Genomic DNA, 23,145 nt, shown 5'->3' on the forward strand with positions numbered 1-23,145 from the left:
AGCATCCCTCACTTTTACCACCACTGGAAATGCCTCCACAGATGCGAAGCCCTGCTGGGAGGTGTGCCTCCTTGAGAACCACCACGTTAGAAAAAAGTTTGCAAACGTGGTGGCCTGTGGGTTGAATCCATCACACACGTTATGTTTGCTGTGGGCCTGCCTGGTGTTTTTAATCTTTTAGAAAGTAGACTGAATAATCCACATGAGAAATCTCAGCAATTTCAGTAAAAATCTGGATACCCCACTTCCAACAAATCAGATGTGCCAGATGCTGAGAAAATAAGAACCTGTCTTATTGTGGACAGGTGGGACCCACCGGCTCCAGGATGGAGCGTCCTGTGTGGCTGGTTCTGACCCTGACCTATGACACAGCCACAGATGGCTGCAAAGGCTTGGAGATGCAGGTACAGAAACTGGAGCCCCGGGCTCGGGGTCCAAGGGGAGGACTGCGGCAGTAGGAGGGGGCACAGCTATACCACAGGCTCGTGTGAGGATGGAGTGGGGGACTGACGTCAAACACCCGCCACAAGGTCTGGGCGTGGTAAACGCTGCATCGTAACCACCTGCACTTTTCGGTTTTGTTTCTACTTTGGTTGCTGTAATGATCATATTCCCAAAGGCTTGTGCCCTCTTCCCAGAGGGATTTTGCTTGAGTTACACTCTATTCTGAGGCTCTCCAGACCCATAGAGCACTGTGCAGTGATGGAAACAGTCCGTAATCTGCACCATCCCATCTGGCACCTATGTGTGTCTACAGAGGCACTTCAAACGTGGCTAGTGCAATGGAGAAATGGGATTTAAAATCTGGTTTATTTTTAACTAATAGAAAGTTAAGTAGCTCCTGGTGGTGAGTGGCTGCCATATTAGCTCTAGTCTGAACCCCCCAGAACGTCCAGGGGACTGGCAGTTAGGCCTGGGGAGGTGCCTGCAAAGGTCACACCCTGCAAACTCCCTTGTGGCCCCTTGAGGCTCTAGGTGGACAGAGTTATATATTCACCTATCACAGTCACCCTTCCTCTCACCTGGTGGCTCAGACGGTAAAGAAGCTGCCTGCACTGTGGGAGACCTGGGTTCGATCCCTGGGTCGGGAAGATCCCCTGGAGAAGGAAATGGCAACCCACTCCAGTATTCTTGCCCAGGAAATCCCATGGATAGAAGAGCCTGGTGGGCTACAGTCCATGGGGTCACAAAGAGTCAGACATGACTTAGTGACTAACACTTTCTTTTCTGTTTTGACTTCCGAGGTTGACTCAATGACCTCCGTGTGTTGCTGACTGGCTGGGTGACACACGGCCTGGGGCTTAGGCCCGCAGCCCATGTGGCGTGGAGAGGCAGCTGGCTGCTGAGCATCCCTGATGGCCTGCAGAGTTAGCTCCAGCTGAACGTTAAGACTGCAGCCCAAATGGAGGTTAATGCATCCTTGAGGATTAAATAAAGCGGTCTGTGGGAAAGAACCCAGCCGGTGTGGTTTGGACTGTGGTCCCCCAAAATACATGTTTGAGTTCTAACCCTGGGTTCTCATGAAGGAGACTCTTGAAATATGGTCTCTGCAGATGTCATCAAGTTAAGATGAGGTCACAGTGGATTAGGGCGGGCTCTCATCTGGAGACTGGGGTCCTTAGAGAAGAGGGAAATTTGGGTGCAGACGCGCAGAGAGGAGAAGGCCACGTAAAGAGAGGGCCCACATGGAGGTGGCCATGCCAACAGGGAGGCAGACATGGGAAGGATGCGGCTACAAGACAAGGACTGCCAGGGCTCGCTGGCATCCACCAGAAGCCAGAATAGGCAAGGAAGGATCCTCCCGGGGAGGCTTTAGAGGGAGCCGAGCCATGCTGACATGTGAGCCTGAACTTCTGGCCACCAGAACTGTGAGAGAATACATTTCTGGTTTGAAGCCACCCAGGCTGTGGCACTTTTGTTACAGCAGCCACAGGAAATGAATATTCGGGCTAATGGGCTGGGACACAGGGAGATCCAAGTGTAGAAATCTTGCCTCACACCCAGTTTCTGAAAAGTCGAGGAGAAGTGTGGCCATCTGCCTCCTCTTTCCTCCAGTGGCCTGGGGCAGCTCTCCTCCCAAGTCTGTGGGCACTGGTCCCATGACCCTGAGGGTGGAATCACAGCAAAGGGACCAAGTAATTTACACATGGATGTGGCAGCTCCCCTGCTCTGATGGGGAAACTGAGACCCAGAGGGGGCGGGTCTCAGCTCAAGGTCACAGAGGAGTCAGAAGCAGAGCCTCAGTCTCTGGACTCCTGCACCCATGTTTTCCTTGTTTTGAAGTCTGAAGGTCTTGGAGGAAGGGACTGTCTATTACACTGGAGTTTAAAAAAAAGACTGTTGTTGTTCAATTGCTAAGTCGTGTGTGACTCTTTGCAACCCCATGGTCTGAAGCACGCCAGGCCTCCCAGTCCTTCACCATCTCCCAGGGATGGAGACAGCTTGAAGGTGTATGTGCCCGGGATGCATCTGTACCCGCAGGACGAGACTGCTCTACCCCCACCGATGCCCGGCTTTCACGGTGGGGATGGTGGGTTATGGCGCCTCCTGAGGCAAGGCCGCCCTGCTTCTTAAGGGGGGGCCTCCTTCCCGGGCCAAACGCAGATGCTCTGCTGTCCCCCAACAGGCTGGAGAAGGGGCGGGCAAGGGGGTGGAGGGGGCATCTGGACGAAGGGAAGAAGAGAGCTGTGTGTGCACTCGGGGGAGAGGAAGAGAGCAGAGAGCAAACCCAGGAGGAAGGCCAAGCCAAGAGAAGGCGGCCATTGTGAAGGCCTGACAGCTGCACCCGGCGCCGCAGGCGTCCCAGGAAGAAGCTAAGTCCTTTCTCCTCTGTGCAGGGGAGGCTGAGATGGCAGGAGCGGGGGTGGGGAGGAGAGATGCGGGAGAGGAGAACGGAGCATAGAAAATAGGCCAGACGGTCGGAAGGGGGGTGGCCGGGTCTGGACGGAATATAGATTCACCCACTCGTCCTGCGGTATTCAATGAGCAGCTACTACAGGACAGCCCGCGTTCAGCACGGGCACGCAGGGGAGGGCAGAACACACGTCCCTGCTTCCAGGGAGCTGACGGTTTAGAAGGGTCACAAGCAACCACATCAGTGGCAAAGTGCATCCTCAGCAGTGAAAGGACCGGGGAGGCGGATAAAGCAGGAACCAGGGCAAGGAGAACCCCAAGTGGGCAGGGGATAGAACTTCACAAGGGAAACTGGACAGTCAGCGTTCCAATATATGTGAAGTGGCAACAAGGACTCTGACTTAAAAAAGCAGGGTGAGGGGATAAAGGAGGAAGGGGAACCGCTGCTGGATGGGTAATCAAGGAGGGCTTCCCTGAGGAGGTGATACCTGAATGATGGTCTCAGGAAAGTGAGTGGCAGCCATGCAGATGTGAGGGGAGGAAGTCTCCAGAGAAGGAAAAAGTGCTGAGGCCCCGAGATGGGAATGGGCCAGGAGTTACTGGATGGTTTCAGGAACAGGGGGCTTCCCTGGTGGCTTAGCTGGTAAAGAATCTGCCTGCAATGCGGGAGACCTGGGTTCGATGCCTGGGTTAGGAAGATCCCCTGGAGAAGGGATAGGCTACCCACGCCAGTATTCTTGGGCTTCCCTGGTGGCTCAGCTGGTAAAGAATCTGCCCGCAATGCGGGAGACCTGGGTTTGATCCCTGGGTTAGGAAGATCCCCCGGAGAAGGGAAAGGCTACCCACTCCAGTATTCTGGCCTGGAGAATTCCATGGACTGTATAGTCCAGGGGGTCGCAAAGAGGACACAACTGAGTGACTTTCACTTTCACTTTTCACTTGAGGCACAGGAAGGAGGGAAGTGACTGAAGGCGAGAACAGGAGGTGAGGTGGTCAGGAGGTGAGGGAGATAGGGGCAGACCATTAGGACCCTGAGGTGCCTGTGGGAGCCCCCACCCTGAGTGAGTGGGGTGGGTCAGGAGCTGATGAAGGTCGATAGCACGTCTCTGGTTGCTGTGAGAATAGACCCTCGTGGGGCGAGATAGGAGGCAGGGAGGCCAGAGAGGAGAAAGCTGGGGCAGGTGAGAATGGAACCCAGGAGGCTTAGATATGGGTGATGGCGCCAGAGGGGTTCTGCTCTATTTTGAAGGGAGAGTTGATGGGATTTGCTGAGTGTGAAAGGAAGAAAGAAAACAAGACATTCAAGTTTTGGCCCAAGCGACTGGAACCGCCAAGGGGAAGACTGAGAGAGGTGCCTGGGAGGGAGGCACAGGGTCAGGAAGTCAGTCTGGACATGCCAGGTTCGACGTGCCGGGGTGACATCCACAGGCAGATGGCGGGCAGGCAGCTGGAGGCTGGCGTGTGGGTTTCAGGGCAAGAGGCTAAAAGCAGATCAAAACCGGGTGATGGAAAGAGGGAGGGGAGAGGATTATTTCACAGAAAAACACCAGCTCGCACGTCTTTATGGCCCTAAAACCACATCAGGGAAAAAAAGAAGTCTCTCTTTGTCTCTCTTCTTCTTTCCCTAGCTTGCTCTCTCTCTCACACACACACACCCCTTTACACACCAGCAGGGAGTCTCTGTCAGGGATGCCCAAATACTCAGCAGCTGTCTTTCCACCTCCTGTGTCTGGGGGATGCTCCAGCCTCCACCAACGCCCCAGGTGTCCTGCCACAGTGGGCATCATGGCACTGAGCCCCCCACCTGCCCCAAGTGAGGGTGGCTGCCAAGCAGAGTGGCTGAGAGCCAAGCAGTCTAGGTCCCCGGCTGACCTCCCCTATCCAGTTTTGTTGGAGAAGAATGAAAAGAATTGGAGTGCGCCAGGAGCCCCGGCACAGCTGGGGCTGGTCATGAGGGGGTTGTTCCCCTCCTCCCACGGCATGTTCTAGAACATGACGAGGGAGGGGTGGGAGGCTCAAGCACCAGTGCTCGCGTCTCTACAAGTCTGTACCAGATGGCAGGAGCTGGGCGGGGGAACGGCTTCCAAATTGCCAGGCTCAGATGGCAACGGGGAATGAGAAAGCAGTACCCTAATGAGAAGAAAACGGGCATTCTGATCTAATTCATCAGAAAGATCCAGAAGGGGTGTTTATTTCTCCCCATTGGTCGTTGCTGTTTTGCCCAAGGCAGGCTGGAAGTTCAGGAATGCCACTGCCGTGCGTGCTTCCCCTTTATCCTACCCAATGGCCCTTGATTTCTATTTGGGGACACAGGTGCCGGGGCACACTGACTCCATCTGCTGCTCCAGGACCAGCTGATGTGGGCTAAGCCGACTGGCAGGGCATCTGCTCTCCATGGTGACTGGTTCGGGGCTTGGCATGTGACTCAAGTTGGTCCAATCAGAAAGACTCTCGCTGCTTGGGCATTCTGGGAGAAGATCCTGCTGAACGCTAGTGTATCGTGCAAAGGAGAGGTAGGTGGCCCCTCCCAGAGCCAACCACATCTTGAGACCTCAGGCCTTATGATAAAATGATGACACTGTCGAAGCCCAGGATCTGCCTGTGTCGAAAGTTCTCCTGCATCTTTTTGGTTTGTATGCTGTGCTCAGCCGTGTCTGACTCTTTGCAACCCTATGGACTATAGCCCACCAGGCTCCCCTGTCCATGGGACTTTTCCAGGCAAGGATACTGGAGTGGGTTGCCATTGCCTCCTCCAGGGGATCTTCTCAGCCCAGGGACTGAACCCACATCTGTTTTGTCTCCTGCATTGCCAGGCAGAGTCTTTACCCCTGAGCCACCTGAGAAGCCCCTTTCTGGTTTAGGGAGCACAAAGGTCAATATCGTGTCAAAATTATTTGGGAGTTGGGGGCTTTCTGTTCTTTGGATCTGATGGCCATTTACCAGCCACAAGCATTGCCAAGAAGTACCCTCTCCCTGCTCAAGCAGAACTCAAATACTTCCTCCTCAGAATTGAGGGCTGCAGAACCAGAGAGCTGCTGAAAGGAAGGAGACGCCTCTTCAACTTTGCCAAAACCCACCAAACTGCTCTTCAGCGTATAGGTGCTAATGTGCATTCCCACCTCTCTCTTCCTGTCTTTCCACCTCCTCACCACCTTTTGGGGTGACAGGACCTGGAGATGTTTGCTGTGGTGATAACGCACTGCTGGCTAAACCTGTGTTTCACTGATTTCCAGAGAGGCTGAGCATGTGCTGCTACCTTCGATTCACGGGTATAACTTATTTCTATTACACGGTCTTACGCTGTGTGACATTCATCTGAACATTGGTCTGGGGTGGGTTCTGTGAGGCTGTGTTTATCATTGTTAATGTTCCTTTTTTTCTTTTTGGTCCCATCCTGCGGCATGCAGGATCTTAGTTCCCTGACCAGGGATCAAACCCATGCCCTCTGTAGTGGAAACACAGAGTCCTAACTATTGGACTGCCAGGGAAGTCCCACCAATGTGTCTTCAGTGTTTACTATGTATCACTATTCTAACACATTTAATCCTCACAAAACCCTATGAGCTAAGTAACATTATTATCCCTTGAAGTAACCAAGGCATAGTTAAATAATTTATTCCAATTCACTCAGCTAGTCAGCGGTAGAGCCCACATTTGAACTCAGGCAGAGTCCCCGCTCTCAACTGCTCGGCAAAGACCTGGAGGCGTCTCATTCTAAGGACAGTATAACTTTAGCTGGTGTGTATGTAAGTGAGCACAGTCAGGGTAGCTGAAGTGTGCTAAAATAGATGACTAAGTACATTTTGAAAAAACTGAAGATACAATTCATCCTTTCAAGTGTGTTTATATTTGAGATCCAAGTCCCCAAAGTGAGAGGAAGCCAGCACACAGAAATATCCATGAACAAATTTATATCTGTTCTGCTTAAACTTAGCACCTCTCGCTTCATCCTTTGTCAATCTCTACTGCAAACACAGGGAAACACAAAGCAAGATGATGGTAAAATGAAATCGCAAATCTTGTGAAAGATGCAAGGTTTTGAGAAATTAATTAAAGCGATGCTGGAGGACAGCCTGAAGCATGTGTGAATCCATTGACAAACAATAATCTGGTCTTCGAGATAGCTGAAGAAGAAACCATGAAAATGATGATGAGGGAATCAGTATTTCAGAGGGAAGACTCACACGTCAAGGGATTAAGAGAAAAAACTGAAAGTGAAAGTCTCTCAGTCATGTCCGACTCTTGCAATCCCATGGAATATCCAGTCCATGGAATTCTCCAGGCCAGAGTACTGGAGTGGGTAGCCATTTCCTTCTCCAGGGGATCTTCCCAACCCAGGGATCGAACCCAGGTCTCCTGCATTGTAGGCGAATTCTTTACCAGCTGAGCCACCAGGGAAGGGAAAACTCATTAAATCCTCAAATACATTTGCAAAAATGACTCTGTATGATTTGCTGTGAAAATAGAAGGTGACATAAAGGATACCAAATGGTGCTATCATTTAAATTTGTTTAACAAATTATCCCCTCCCTGCCTCTAATTGACATTTCGATTCATCTAATTAAAGAATCAACCCATAACCTAACCACAATTATAACATAACCTTTGTTAAATACTGTTAGACTATAACGCAGAATAAGGTTATTTTTCAAAATTGTGTATTTTCACTTTTTCAAGATAAAATACTTAACTAAATACATTAAAAGTTCTGTTTAGTTGAACTGTTGGTCCACTTAAAGAAGGCTTTTTTTCTGGTTTCAGTCTTCTACAATTCCAGCTAACCTCTTTTATTCAAGACAGTATTACATATACCAATGACTTGAGAACTATTATTGAGGTTGTAGCTTTAACCTTCCCTTGGTATTCTTTTTCTTTTTCTCCCATAGTAACAGAATTTTTAGCTGGCCAAACGGCCACCCAGAACAAAGGCTACACTTCCCAGACTCTTTTGCCATGTGACTTTGCTTCTCATTAGTGGGAGATAAGGAGAAACAGAAAGCAGCTGAGTCTCTGACCAATTTAAGAGCACCTAAGCATACAAACCTAAACATATAATGGAGAAGGAAAAGGCACCCTACTCCAGGACTCTTGCCTGGAAAATCCCATGGACGGAGAAGCCCAGTAGGCTGCAGTCCATAGGGTCGCAAAGAGTTGGACACGACTGAGCGACTTCACTTTCACTAAACATATAAAACAAAGTATTAATAGACTCCAAGGGAGAAATAGACAGCAACAGAATAATAGCGGGGACTTTCATACCCCACTTTCATCAACGGATAGATCATCCAGAGAGAAAGTCAATAGGGAAACACAGGTCTAAAATGATACGTCAACCAGATAGACTTAGCACACATGCACAGAATGGTCCATCGAAAAGCAACAGAATACACGTTCTTTTCAAGTGAACAGGAAGCATTCTCCAGGGTAGATCACATGTTAGGCCAGAAAACAAATCTTAATAAATTTATGAAAACTGAAATTTTATCAAGCACCTTTGTCACACAGAATGGTATGAAACTAGAAATCAGTTACAAGAAGAAAACTGGAAAATTCACAAATACATGGAGACTAAACAACATGCTAATACAGGGTACTGCACAACAAATCAGTTAAAGAAATCAAAAGAACTTAAAAAAAGTAACTTGAGGCAAATGAAAATGAAAATACAACACACTGAAACATACAGGATGCGGCAAAATAAGTTCTAAGCGATAAACGCCGACATCAAGAAACGAGAAAAAGTCTCAAATAAATAGCCTAAACTTTACAATTCAAGGAACCGGAAAAAGAACAAAGACCAAAGTCAGTAGAAGGAAAGAAACAATAGAGATTATGGCAAAAATAAATGAAATATAGAGACGAAAAAGACAATGCGAAAGATCAATGGAAACACAAACCGGTTCTTTGAAAAGATAAACAAAATTGGTAAAACTTTTAGCTAGACTCACCAGGAAGAAAAAGAGAGAGAATTCAAATAAAAAGGGAGACATTACAACTGACAAAAATACAAGGGACCATGAAAGACTACCACCAGCAATTATAGGCCAACAAGTCTGACAAGCTAGAGAACTGTAACTAGAAACATATAACCTACCAACACTGACTGATAAAGAAATAGGAAATCTGAGCAGACCAATTGCTAGAAAGAAGGTTGAATCAATAATCAAACACTTCCCAAAATACAAAAGTCCAGGAATAGACAGCTTTATAGGTGAGTTCTACCAAAAATTCAAAGAACAATTAATACCAGCCTTTCTCAAACTCTTCCAAAAAAAAAAAAAAACAAAACCCAGAATAGGAAGGAATAACTCCACATTCATCTTATAAGGCCTGCATTACCCTAATATCAAAATCAGCCAAGGACACCACAAGTAAAGAAAAGTACAGGCCAATAGCTCTGATGAACATAGAATGCAAAAATCTCCAACAAAATATTAGCAAACTGAATTCAATAATACATTAAAGGTGTTATATATCATGATCAGGCAGGATTTATTCCAGAAATTCAAGGGTAGTTTGCCATCCCCCAATCAATCAATGTGCACACCACATTAAAAAATGAAAGGTAAAAATCATCTCAGCAGATTCAGAAAAAGGATTGGACAAAATTCAACAACGATTTATGAGGAAAACTCTGAAAAAAGTGACTGTAGAGGAACGTATATCAACATAATAAAACTCATAGCTTACATCATATTCAACAGTGAAAAACTGGTAACTTTTCCTCTAAAATCAGGAATGAGACAAGGGAACTCACTGCCACCACTTTTATTCCATATTGTATTGGAAATCCTAGTCAATGCAATGAGGCAAAAAAAGAAAGAAAATCATCCCAGTCATAAAGGAAGAAGTGAAACTATTTGTAGATGACATGACATTACACACAGAAAACCCTAAAGACTCCACCAAAACTGTTAGAACTAATAAATTAATTCAGTAAAGTTGCAGGATACAAAATCAATACACAAAAGTCTGTTGAGTTTCTATACATTAATAACAAGCTATCAGGAAGATAAATTAATAAAACAATCCCATTTACAATTGCATAAAAAAGAATAAAATATCTGGGAACAAATTTAACCAAGGTGATGAAAGACTTCTGCACTAAAATCTAAGACTTTAGTTAAGGCAAGAAACAGAAGACACAGACAAATGGAAAGGTATCCCATGCTCATGGGTTGGGAGAATTAATATTGTTAAAATGTTGATATTAGGACTTCGCTGGTGGTACAGTGGATAAGAAACCATCTGCCAATGCTGGAGACACGATTTGATCCCTGGTTCAAGAAGATTCCACATACTGCGGAGCAACTAAACCCATGCACCACGATTACTGAGCCTGCGCTCTAGCACCCACGAGTCACAGCCACCAAGTCTGCATGCCACAATTACTGAGCCCCACATGCCCTAGAGCCCATGAGTCACAACTGCTGTGCCCATGTGCCCAGAGCCTGTACTCTGCAACGAGAAGCTACTGCAGTGGGAAGCCTGTGTACTGAAATGAAGAGTAGCTCCTGTTTACTACAACCAGATAAAGCCTGTGCAAAAGCAATGAAGACCTTGTGCAGCCAAAAAATGAAAAAAGTCAATACTATCCAAAGCAATCTACAGATTCAATGCAATCCCTATCAAATTTCCAATGGCATTAAACAAATTATTATTTACAAATTTTATTTATCTTGTTTACTTATTCATTTTTGGTTGTGCTATGTGGATGAAACCTGAGCCCCCAGCAATGGAAGTATGGAGTCCTAACCACTAGACCATCCAGTGGCATTTTTCACAGAGACAGAAAACAATCTTAAAATTTATATGGAACCACAGAAGACCTCAAATAGTCAAAGCAATTTTGAGAAATAAGAACACAGCTGGAGCATCATGTTCCTTGATTTCAAACCGTATCACAAAGCAACAGTAATCAAAACAGTATGGTGTTGGCATAAAAACAGACATAGATCAATGAAATAGATTAGAAAGTCCATAAATAAATCCATGCATATATGGTTGGTTAATTTATGCCAAAGGAGCCCAGAATATATGTTGGGGGAAAGGAGAGTCTCTTGAATAAATGGAAGTGGGAAAACTGGACAGCCACATGTGAAAGAATTAAACTGAACTGCTATCTTTCACCACAGGCAAAGTTGACTCAAAATGGATTAAAGACTCGGAACATATGATGTGAAATCATCATTTGATATGGGTCTTGGTGGTGACTTTTTTAAAATTTGACACCAAAGGCAATAAAAACCGAAGGAAATAAGTGGGACAACACCAAACACAGCAGAGGAACACTGCACGACAGAATGAAAAGACAGTCGACCAAATAAGAGAAAATACTTGCAGATCATTACATCTGATAAGGGGTTAATATCCAAAATACAGAAAAACTCATGCAACGCAATAGGAAAAACTAAAACAATCCAATTAAAAAGGGGGCAACAGATCTGAACAGACATTTTTTTCCAAGGAAGACATACAGATGGTCAACAGGTACATCTAAATCCACATCATTAAGCATCAGGGAGATATAAATCAAAACCACAGTGAGATATTACCTCACATATGTTAGAATGTGCTGTGTGCCAAGTTGCTTCAGTTGCGTCCAACTCTTTGTAAGTCTGACTGTAGCCCACCAGGCTCCTCTGTTCAGGAGGATTCCCCAGGCAAGAATACTGGAGTGGGTTGCCATGCCCTCCTCCAGGGAACCTTTCCGATCCAGGGATCGAATCTGCACCTCTTACGTCTCCTGCATTGGCAGGTGGGTTCTTTACCACTAGCGCCACCTGGGAAGGCTCCCTGTTAGAATACCAGTTATCAAAAAGGCAAAGAATACTAAGTGTCGGAGAGGATTTGGAGGAAAGGGAACCCTTGTTCACTGTGGGAATGTAAATTGGTATGGCTATTATGGAAAACAGTTTGGAAGCTCCTCAAAAACTAAAAATAAAGCTGCCACATGATCCGGCAATTCCACCTCTTGAGTATCTATTCGAACAAAAGGAAAACACAAACCTGAAAGCTACCTGCATCCCATGTTCATTGCAACATTATTTACAGCAGCCAAGAGACAGAAACAATCTAAGTGTCTTCAGTGGACGTATGAATGAACAAAATGGAGACATCCGTTCCCCTCTGTCACTCCCGCCCAAACAAGTCCCTTGTAGCCTGAGCACAACTTCCTGGGGTTACGACACCCGAGTCACAATATCTGATTTCACAACTGCCTTGGCTCCTTACTCTAGGTGGGGAGTGTTTGTTTATTTTTCTAAATTAAAGCAAATTAAATCGAGTTTGGAGGATTTTGCAATGTTGCTGGAGGTAAGCGACTGTAATTGTGCCTTTGCCTTAGGCAACCAGCCAGGCAGGTGAGTCTCCAGAACCCACCAAAGTACCTCCTGCAAGATAAAGAGACAGGAAGTCTCACTCAGTCTCCACCTAGGATGCAACACTGTGGGCACCCACTGGCAGAGGAGATGGAGCACCCTGGGCAGTGCACAGTCAAGTGTAGACGAACAGCGCACAGTCATCTGCAGAGCAGCCAGTCCCCGCGCACTGGGCTCTCCATCCTCCACGCCAATTTTAATCCCCTTGCCCCACCCCAGTGTTCTGGAAGCTTGTTCCATGCTGATGGCCTTAACTCAATGAAGTAGTCCCCAGCGGCTTAAATGACGCAATTCACAGAGAACTCACGCTCCCGCCCGGGTACTTCATGGCCTCTCTACTGTATTTCAAATTTTAAAGCGGCTCACTTAAAAAAAACACCTCAAATTCCATTGAAAAGGTCACTTTCAAGCCCCTCTATAAGCAAATAAATCTATTTTTCTAACGCATTTAGAAGGCAAGGTGTAGCTTTTAAATTAAAGTTGTTGGGACCTCCCCCACCCCGCAGCACAGGGACCACAGCGGAAAAGGCAGCGATCCGAGGCAGGGCACTGGGTGCCACGTCGGCGGTTCCGTCTGCGCATGCGCCCACCCGCGGCAGCCTGGCTCACCTGTCCGGTAGCCCGTGCTGTTGAGATACACGGCAAAGGTGCGGCTCTCATGCTGTGCCTGCCAGGAGGGCGAGGAGCAGTTTTCATTGTTGGTGTAGGTGTTGTGGTTGTGAACGTACTTCCCGGTGAGGATGGAGGAGCGCGAGGGGCAGCACATGGGCGTGGTCACGAAGGCATTGATGAAGTGCGCCCCGCCCTGCTCCATGATGCGCCGCGTCTTGTTCATCACCTGCATGGAACCTGCAACCAGAGAGGAGGTGAGACGCGGGCCGGCCGATCTCCAGCGAGTGCGCCCCACTCGGGCACCGAACAATTAGAGACGGGCACTGAGAGGCCCTGAGCAGGGCGGCACCCACACCCCTAGGAGGGGAATGCATTTTGGAAATCTCCAGGGGCAGGCTGGGGGGCACTCTTGGCATTTGTGGGCAGCCGCCCACAACACTTCCCTGGTGGCTCAGACGGTGAAGCGTCCGCCTACAATGTGGGAGACCCGGGTTTGATCCCTTGGTCAGGAAGATCCCCTGGAGAAGGAAATGGCAACCCACTCTGGAACTCTTGCCTGGAGAATTTCATGGATGGAGGAGCCTGCCTCGTAGGCTAAAATCCATGGGGTCACAAAGAGTGGGATAGACTGAGCAACTTCACTTTCACTTTTTTTTTTCACTTTCAGACCACAGTGCAATGAGGAAGTACTCTGCCAGCCCCTGGTTCCACTGGCATTCATAGGGGCAGGTAGGTAAAAACCTGTTCATAAGTTATCTGAGCCTAGTAAAGAACTTTGCCTTGCATATAAACAGAACATCTTTTTTTTTGCAGGGTATTAATATACACTGATTTTTTTTTTTTTTTTGGAAAGCAACCAATGTGTAAACAGAGAGAAGATTATACCTTGTTTCATTTGGAACTTTCCCAAGAACTGTTCCCTCTTAATGAAATCTGATCATGCCAACCTGGCAACCCCCACCCGCCTTCTCTCTAAATACATCTCGTCTCTGCTGAAACGCTCTGTGTCAGTCACAACCCGTGGTGGCTGCCTTTGTCCACCTTGTCCTTCCAGCTTGGAACCCACTCCCCACCACCCTGCACATCTCACTCATCACTGCAGCCACCCCTCCCTGGGATCGGTGTGGCTTCTGACTCCCTTGAGCTCTTACGACACATGAGGTACAATAAACCACTAGGAATGGTGATCCCACTCAGGCCTGTTCTTGTTTCTCAATGAAGCTGTGAGCAGAGTAAGGTGCAGGACGGAAAGGAGTTTATGTGAAAACCCTACTGTGCGCCAGTGCCTGCACACTGTCCGCTCTACCGAGGGCTCCAGGCGTGCAAAGACTGCGCCTCGTTCAGTGCCCCATAGCATGTAACACACAGTGGGCACTCAACACACGTGTGAAGAAGAATGGACGTGTAATCGCATAACCCGGCCGGCACCCAGACACATAGGCGGTTTCATGGAAATCCTTTTTCTCTTCCTTCTAAGGCTAGCCTCAGTTTTTTTCTTTTCCTTGTAGTACTTAAGGTCTATGGTGGGTTGAATGATGCCCACCCCCCCCCACCCCGGCCAAAATATATGTTCCTGTCCTATGTCCAGTCTCCTGTGAATGGGATCTAATTTAGACAAAGGGTCTCTGCAGAGGTACTAAAACATATTGAGCTGAGATTGGTGAGGATGTGGGACCTAAATCCAAGGACAATTGTCCTTCCAAGAGACAGAAGGAGGAAGGCACACAGACATGGAGGGGAAGGCCATGTGAAGATGGAGGAGAGATGGGAAGGAGGCATGGATATCCCTCCAAGGAACTCCTCGGGCCTCCAGGAGCTGGGTGAGCAGAGAAGGATTCACCCCTAGAGCCTCTGGAGGGATCACAGCCCTGCTGACACTGTGACTGCCAACTTCTGTCTCCACAGCGATGAGGCAGTAAATTTCTGTTGTTTTAAGCCACCCAGTTTGTGCAGTTTGTTAGGACAGCAGCAGGAAGCCAATCCAGGGTCCACCCGGGGTCTGAGGGTCTTGCTGGGGCCACAACCCCCAGAGACTTGAGAAGAGCACATCAGACCCGCCTCGGCACTCTGTCCCCAAAGAGGGAAAAAGAGATTTACGTGGCTCCTCTACCCAAACAGGTAAGGAGACAGCTCAAGCTTTCCCAGGGAAAACACAGATCATGTCTGTTCACTGCTTCAAATCATCTAGCAGCTTCCCTTCACACTCAGAAGAAAACACCAGTTCTTTACTGGGGGTCTAAGACTCTTGAGAGTCCCTTGGACTGCAAGGAGATCCAACCAGTCCATTCTGAAGGAGATCAGCCCTCGGTGTTCTTTGGAGGGAATGATGCTAAAGCTGAAACTCCAGTACTTTGGCCACCTCATGCGAAGAGCTGACTCATTGGAAAAGACTCTGATGGTGGGAGGGATTGGGGGCAGGAGGAGAAGGGGACGACAGAGGATGAGATGGCTGGATGGCATCACTGACTTGATGGATGTGAGTCAGTGAACTCCGGGAGTTGGTGATGGACAGGGAGGCCTGGCGTGCTGCGATTCATGGGGTCGCAAAGAGTCAGACACGACTGAGCGACTGAACTGAACTGAAGACCCTTCTAGATCAGCCTTTCCTGCCCACCCACCTCCACATTTCTTTGACCTCATCTATCCTTCTGTATATTCTTGCCACCTCTTCTTCTGTGTATCCTTGCCACTGACTTCCAAAAGTAGGAAGTCAAGAGACACCCAGAGTAACAGGCAAATTTGGCCTTGGAGTACAGAATGAAGCAGGGCAAAGGCTAACAGAGTTTTGCAAAGAGAATGCACTGGTGATAGCAATCACCCTCTTCCAACAACACAAGAGAAGACTCTACACATGGACATCACCAGATGGTCAATACCAAAATCAGATTGACTATATTCTTTGCAGCCAGAGATGGAGAAGCTCTATACAGTCAGCAAAAACAAGACCAGGAGCTGACTGTGGCTCAGATCATGAACTCCTTATTGCCAAATTCAGACTGAAATTGAAGAAAGTAGAGAAAACCACTAGACCATTCAGGTATGACCTAAATCAAATCCCTTATGATTATACAGTGGAAGTGAGAAATAGATTCAAGGGATTAGATCTGATAGAGGGTGCCCGAAGAATTATGAACAAAGGTTCATGACATTGTACAGGAGGCAGTGATCAACACTATCCCCAAGAAAAAGAAATGCAAAAACTCTAAATGGTTGTCTGAGGAGGTCTTACAAATAGCTGAGAAAAGAAGAGAAGCTAAAGGCAATGGAGAAAAGATATACCCATTTGAATGCAGAGTTCCAAAGAATAGCAAGGAGAGATAAGAAAGCCTTCCTCAGCGATCAATGCAAAGAAATAGAGGAAAACAATAGAATGGGAAAGACGAGAGATCTCTTCAAGAAACTTAGATATCAAGGGAACATTTCATGCAAAGATAGGCACAATAATGGACAGAAATGGTACGGACCAAACCGAAGCAGAAGATATTAAGAAGAGGTGGCAAGAATACACAGAAGAACTATACAAAAAGATCTTCATGACCTTGATAACTACAATGGTGTGATCACTCAACTAGAGCCAGACATCCTGGAATGCGGTCAGATGGGCCTTGGGAAGCATCACTACGAACAAAGCTAGTGGAGGTGATGGAATTCCAGTTGAGCTATTTCGAATCCTAAAAGATGATGCTGTGAAAGTGCTACACTCAATATGCCAGCAAATTTGGAAAGCTCAGTAGTGGCCACAGGACTGGAAAAGGTCAGTTTTCATTCCAATCTCAAAGAAAGACAATGCCAAAGAATGCTCAAACTACCGCACAATTGCCCTCATCTCATACGGTAGCAAAGTAATGCTCAAAATTCTTCAAATCCGGCTTCAGTAGTATGTGAACCGTGAAGTTCCAGATGTTCAAGCTGGATTTAGTAAAGGCAGAGGAACCAGAGATCAAGTTGCCAACATCCGCTGGATCATCAAAAAAGCAAGAGAGTTCCAGAAAAACATCTACTTCTGCTTTATTGACTATGCCAAAGCCTTTGACTGTGTGGATCACAATAAACTGTGGAAAATTCTGAAAGAGATGGGAATATCAGACCACCTGACCTGCCTCTTGAGAAACCTGTATGCAGGTCAGGAAGCAAGTTAGAACTGGACATGGAACAGACTGGTTCCAAATAGGAAAAGGAGTACGTCAAGGCTGTAAATTGCCACCCTGCTTATTTAACTTATATGCAGAGCACATCATGAGAAACGCTTAATATCAATAACCTCAGATATGCAGATGACACTACCCTTATGGCAGAAAGTGAAGAAGAACTAAAGAGCCTCTTAATGAAAGTGAAAGAGGAGAGTTAAAAAGTTGGCTTAAAACTTAACATTTAGAAAACTAAGATCATGGCATCTGGTCTCATCACTTCATGGAAAACAGATGGAAAAACAATGGAAACAGTGACAGACTTTATTTTCTTGGACTCTAAAATGACTGCAGATGGTGACTGCAGCCATGAAATTAAAAGACACTTGCTCCTTGGAAGAAAAGCTATGACCAACCTAGACAGCATATTAAAAAGCAGAGACATTACTTTGCCAACAAAGGTCCATCTAGTCAAAGCTATGGTTTTTCCAGTGGTCATGTGTGGATGTGAGTTGGACTATAAAGAAAGCTGAGCGCCGAAGACCTGAAGCTTTTGAATTGTGGTATTGGAGAAGACTCTTGGACTGCAAGGAAATCCAACCAGTCCATCCTAAAGGAAATCCGTCCTGAATGTTCATTGGAAGGACTGTTGCTGAAACTGAAACTCCAATACTTTGGCCACCTGATGCAAAGAACTGACTCATTGGAAAAGACCCTGATGCTGGGAAAGATTGAAGGCGGGAGGAGAATGGGACAACAGAGGATGAGATGGTTAGATGGCATCACTGACTCAATGGATATGATGAGTTTGAGCAAGCTTTGGGAGTTGGTGATGGACAGGGAGGCCTGGCGTGCTGCAGTCCATGGGGTCGCGAAGAGTCGGACAACTAAGCGCCTGAACTGAACTGAACTTCCCTGTCCCTTGCTCGCTTGGCTACATGAGCTTCCTCTTGGTTTCTCAGGGGGCTCCAGGCTCACCCCTGCCCCAGGATCTTCACACTTGCTTTCTCCCTTCTGCTGGGGACTGCCTCTCTGAGACTTTGCTGGCCTGTCCAATTATTTAGATCTCAGCGGTCACCTCCTCCACAAGTCCTGGCTGAGTACCCCATCTGGAGGAGCTCCCTGCTTACTTGCTATCACACCCATGTAGGTTTCTTCTTAGCATTTTCCTCCTGATATGGCCTCCTTTACAAGTGCCCTTATTTGTAATCAGCCTCTGCTTTTGGACTGAGAGTTCTCAGTGATCCAGGGTGCTGTCCACCCCCTGCCCTCAGGAACAGATAATTGATGCCCTGTAGTATCTCACTGAACAACTGAAGGGGACAGATCAGAGCCTGCCCTCTTGAGCCCAGCGCTGAAGCAGTTTTATAAGAGATGCCCACCTGGAACTAGGTGTGTTTCCTGAGCCTCTTGGCTAAAGTCACCCTGGTGGGCAAAGAACTGGCTTTGTGTCTGACCAAGAATCATCAGGCCCTGGCACTATGTAAGCATCTGTTGCCAAGGTCACCCGTCCTCCTGAGAAGTCCCAGTGGGTCCCATCTGTAACTGGTGGCAATTAGAGGGTTTCTACCAGGTGTGATAGGATCACTGACTCAGTGGACACGAATCTGAGCAAACTCCGGGAGACAGTGAAGGACAGGGGAGGCTGCGGTGCTGCAGTCCATGGGATCACAGAGTCAGACGCGACTGAGCGACTGACACCAGGGGTGAAGTCGCCCTCTGGAGGGGATGGAGGTGGTGGGCTTTCCGAAGCTCCCCTCCACCAGCTGGTGCAAACTTGCTGGAACCTTCAGAGGGAGCAGGCCTCAGGATCAGGGTCCTCACCAGCCTTGGGGTGCATCCTTCTAGCCTCCTCCAGGTTATGCATCAAACCTCCCATATCTGAGAGGCCGTCCTTGGCTCCACACTGAAACTGCTGCCCCTCCTTCCAGCACCCCCCACCGCCCCTCCCTGCCTCACCTGCCCCCCCAACACTTACTGCCCTTGGACAGTTCACTTATTTGCGTGCTGCCCATTGCTCCACACTGGAACAGCTCCAAGGGAGCAGGGATCTAGGCTTATCCTCTTTACTGTCGTCTTCCCAAGCCCAGAACAGTGCCTGGCACAAAGTGACCGTTCAACAAACATCTGCTAAATTAACACAAAAATATATCTCACTCTCTGTGTTTCCATATAACTCAGGAGCCCAAGTGGGTCTATGTTCATGATTTGTGTGTATGTGTTGTATGTAGTGGATTTAAAAAGAAATCTGACTTCAAATAGCAGCTAACAGACGATGTGCTCTGAGCCTCCCATACTCCCCAGCACCTTCCAGAGTCTGACACCAGCTCTGCGCCGCATGTTACTTGCCGGTCCCTGAAGGCCCTGGTTTGGCAGCTCCTAATATCACCTAATTGTTGAGACAGCTCTAACTCGGCCCTAGGGTGGAGGGTGGTGCTGCACGCCCGTAACAATCACAGTTAACGTGGTGGCCATCGTCAGCGGACTCTGCTACGCACTGTGCTGGGCACACGGCTTGCACCGTGTTACTTAATCCTCCCCGCAAACCACTGAACAGAAGAGGGAGCCGGGAGTGGGGAGTTAGGTGGCCTGGTGAGAACTGCAGGGCCAGGGAAGTGGGACGGGAGGACTTGAGCCCAGCGTGTTTGCCGGCGGAGGTGGGGGTTTCTTGTCACGTCCAGGAAGCATCCAGTGGACACCACTCACGGGTGCTGATAACCCGGGAGGGGCGCAGAGATCCCTACACGCTTGGTAACTCGCAGCTTCAGTGAGGCTCAGAATCATCCCCAGGACTGTCGTTTGGGTCCCCACGTCATCCTGGACGTGACTTTAGCTGACGCACCAGCAGGGACAGTGGTTCGCGGTTGGTCACGTCACCAAGTGCAAGGGACCCCAGTGTGGGTCCTTCTCCAGGACACACCAACTCCAGGAGAAAGTCTCGGGTGGGTGCAGGGATGTGGTCATGTCCTTAACACTCACATGCTTCCTATTTCAAAGGGAAGAGATGAGGCCATGCCCTTGGAGCTCCGGGTGGGCAGCCGTATTAGCTTAAACTTGACTGCATGGTTTAACCTTCCTTCTACTTAAGGCAAGTGATGCTAGCTTCTCATCTAGGGTAGTAGAATCCTGTTCTCAAAAAATAATTACAGCCGTTTCAAAAAATAGCAATGTAAGTGGCCCATGGACACAGTGAAAATTGTGGAAGGGTCAGGGAATGGCTGGCGTTTGGCACAACCCACAGTTGTCTGCCCAGTGACGTTATTGCTAAGACACACCTTGGGTGTCCCCTGAGGTCCTCCCCTCTCCCCTAGTCTGTTGTTGTTCCATTGCTAAGTCATGTCTGGTTCTTTGCGACCCTGTGGACTCCTGCACACCAGGCTCCTCTGTCCTCCATTATCTTCCAGAGTTTGCTCAAACTCACGTCCATTGAGTCGGTGATGCTATCCAACCATCTCATCCTCTGTTGCCCCTTCTCCTCCTGTCTTCAGTCTTTCCCAGTATTGGGGCCTTTTCCAATGAGTCTGCTTTTTATATCAGGTGGCCAAAGCATTGGAGCTTCAACAACAGTCCTTCCAATGACTATTCAGGACTGATTTCCTTTAGGATGGACTGGCTGGATCTCCTTGCAGTCCAAGGGACTCTCAAGAGTCTTCTCCAACACCACAGTTCAAAAACATCAATTCTTCGGGGCTCAGCTTTCTTTACGGACCAACTCTCACATCCTTCAGTTACTCAGGCAATAATCATGGCTTCTCTCTGGTCCCATCTTTCTGTTTCCACACCCAGCCCATCAGCAGAGCCTGCTGCCCTTTCTTAAAGGACACCCACAGTCAAGAGTCTTGTGGCCTCCTCCCTGAGCAGGCAGTCATTCTCTTTCCTCTGAATTAGGTCCACTGCTTCCTACGTGGACTCTTGCCATTTATTTCCAAAGGAGTAGCTGCAGTGGCTCTTCTCAGCATCATCCGTGGCTCCCACTCACCCAGAGAACAAAGTCTGTGAGGTCGAGCACAGCCCCTGTGGGCCTAGGCTCCCCATTCTTCCCCGCCCCCTGTGGTCCTTGCCTCTCCTCACGCTTGCCAACTTGCTCCCACCCCAGAGCCTTTGCCCAGGCTGTTCTTCCTGTTGGGGATGCCTCTCCCCAGCAATCCCAGGGCCTGGGTCCTCACCCCTCCTTGTTTTTACTCAAAAGTTCTCTTCCTGGGGGGAGGGGTGATGTACAGGTAGGGGATTAAGAGGTACAAACTATTAGGTATAAGATAAACTGCAAGGATATACTGCATGGCACTGGGAATACAGCCAATATTTTATAATGAGTATAAATGGAGCATGACCTTTAAAAATTGTGAATCACGACACACTATGCCTGTAACTTATAATATTGTACAACGACTATACTTCAATTAAAAAAAACAGTTCTTTTCCCGTGAGGCCTGCTCTGCTGACCACATCCACAATTTTACTCCCTTGTTGCCTGTATTTCATATCCTCTTCCTTTTTACGTTTTACGTTTTCAACTCTGCACGTGTTGATCTAACGCACTATATCTCAGGTTGGTCAAAAAATTTGTTCGGGTTTTCCCATAGCATCGGCTGGCAAACCCGAATGAACTTTTCGGTCAACTCACTACTCTGGCATATTTACATCTTCATCTTGCTGGTCACCCTCTCTGTAGCCCTAGATGTCAGCGCCACGAGAGCTGGGACCACTGACTATGCCCTGAGGTCTAGAACAGCCCTGACGTCTAGAACAGTGCCCGGCACATAGTATGTGTTCAATAAATATTTCTCGAAGGCATGAATCTAGGGCAGTCCAGGCAGAATCAAGCCTTTGCCTGCTCTTCCCAGACCACGAGGCAAAGAAGGACGCACCCGGTAAAGAGGACTTGGCCTTGCTCGGGCTCTAGAGACCGCGGAAAGGATGAAGCTGGCCCCCCACCCGGCCTCTCAGACTCTCCTGGAAAGCAGGGGTCTGCCACCCGGTGAGTCATTCACCTGCAGTCAGCCGCCCTGGATGCTGCCTTGGCAAAAGGCAAACAGCCTGAGGGACTGATTCTTATTTGTAATGGGCTCCAAACCAGGGTCGCCACGTGCCCCTCAAGTCACATGAGCGATGGTCTGCTCTTTCCAACAGCTGCCTGCACGTGTCTGCTCGGGGCGCCCGCCCCGGCCCAAATAAGCCAGCTGCAGGGAAGCTGTGTCAATCTGCTATTAGAGCACAATCCAACGATGCCCTAAATGACAGCGCATCTGGGCGTAAGCAGCGCGACATCCCCTCGGGGACCGTAACCTGCTTGATGAGAACAGCCACAGCGACGGGGCCCGATAAATCCACATCTGGAACGGGAAAGCATATGATCTCATCTCCTTGCCCAGCACAGCCCTCATGCAGATGGACAGCTCCGAGGGGGAGGGAAGGAGCTGGAAGACCAGGCCACACAGAAATAAAAAGGCCAGCCAACCAAAACTCCTGTCGTCCAACACACGCCTGCGGACACGCAGACAAAAACACAGCCGGCTTCTTTCTGTGATCACACCTTCCTCCCTTGCCAGGGTGCTGACACCTTTCTCAGTGACTCCGGTGGACTGGGCAGGCCCCCTCCCCACCCTGATGACTTAAATTTTGGTGCCCAAACCATGCACCTGCCAGAAGCCTGGTGTATCCCCCACACCCTCATCTGCCCACTCCCTTTCTCACTGCTCTTTTTTTTTTTGCAGGGGGGTTGGGGGGCTCTCAGTGTACCACCAGGGCTATTATTTATTTGATTTGAAATTTTTCTTTAATGTGGCTTTAAAAATTTTGTTTTCAACCCAAGTGACGATGTAAAATTCTGGATTTGATGTGCTACTTAGATTTTTTTTTTTTTTTGGAAGCATATCAAAAGAGGTTTGTAAGTAGTAAAAATCAATGTTTGTCAACCTGTCACATAAGATGATTTTACGCATGACCTATGTCATACATAGAAAGGCATGTGGGGAAACGCTGATTTAATGTGCACTTCTAGAGGTCTGGGTCAGGGCAACCACCATCTCTGGGGACTCAGCAGGTGCTGGGGGCTCTCAAGCTTCAAAACATGACCCGATTTTGGCCGTTCCTGGGACTTACGTGGCTCACGTCTATTTTCTGTCCTAGAAGTCTACATCAGCTGAGAGGAGACACACCCTATATGCCCCTCC

General features: G+C 48.1%; 1 protein-coding gene across 1 annotated transcript in view; it reads right to left on the reverse strand.

Annotated features, from left to right (window-relative positions):
- The window catches only part of SULF2 (sulfatase 2), a 123,931-nt gene that overhangs the window by 62,493 nt on the left and 38,293 nt on the right, over window positions 1-23,145 (reverse strand). Inside the window, exon 3 of the mRNA XM_052650499.1 lies at window positions 12,843-13,082. Within this exon, the coding sequence (XP_052506459.1) occupies window positions 12,843-13,082 (240 nt within the window). The remainder of the gene's footprint in view (window positions 1-12,842; window positions 13,083-23,145) is intronic.

The sequence above is a fragment of the Budorcas taxicolor genome, chromosome 13 (genome assembly GCF_023091745.1).
Source record: "Budorcas taxicolor isolate Tak-1 chromosome 13, Takin1.1, whole genome shotgun sequence".
NCBI lineage: Eukaryota > Metazoa > Chordata > Mammalia > Artiodactyla > Bovidae > Budorcas > Budorcas taxicolor.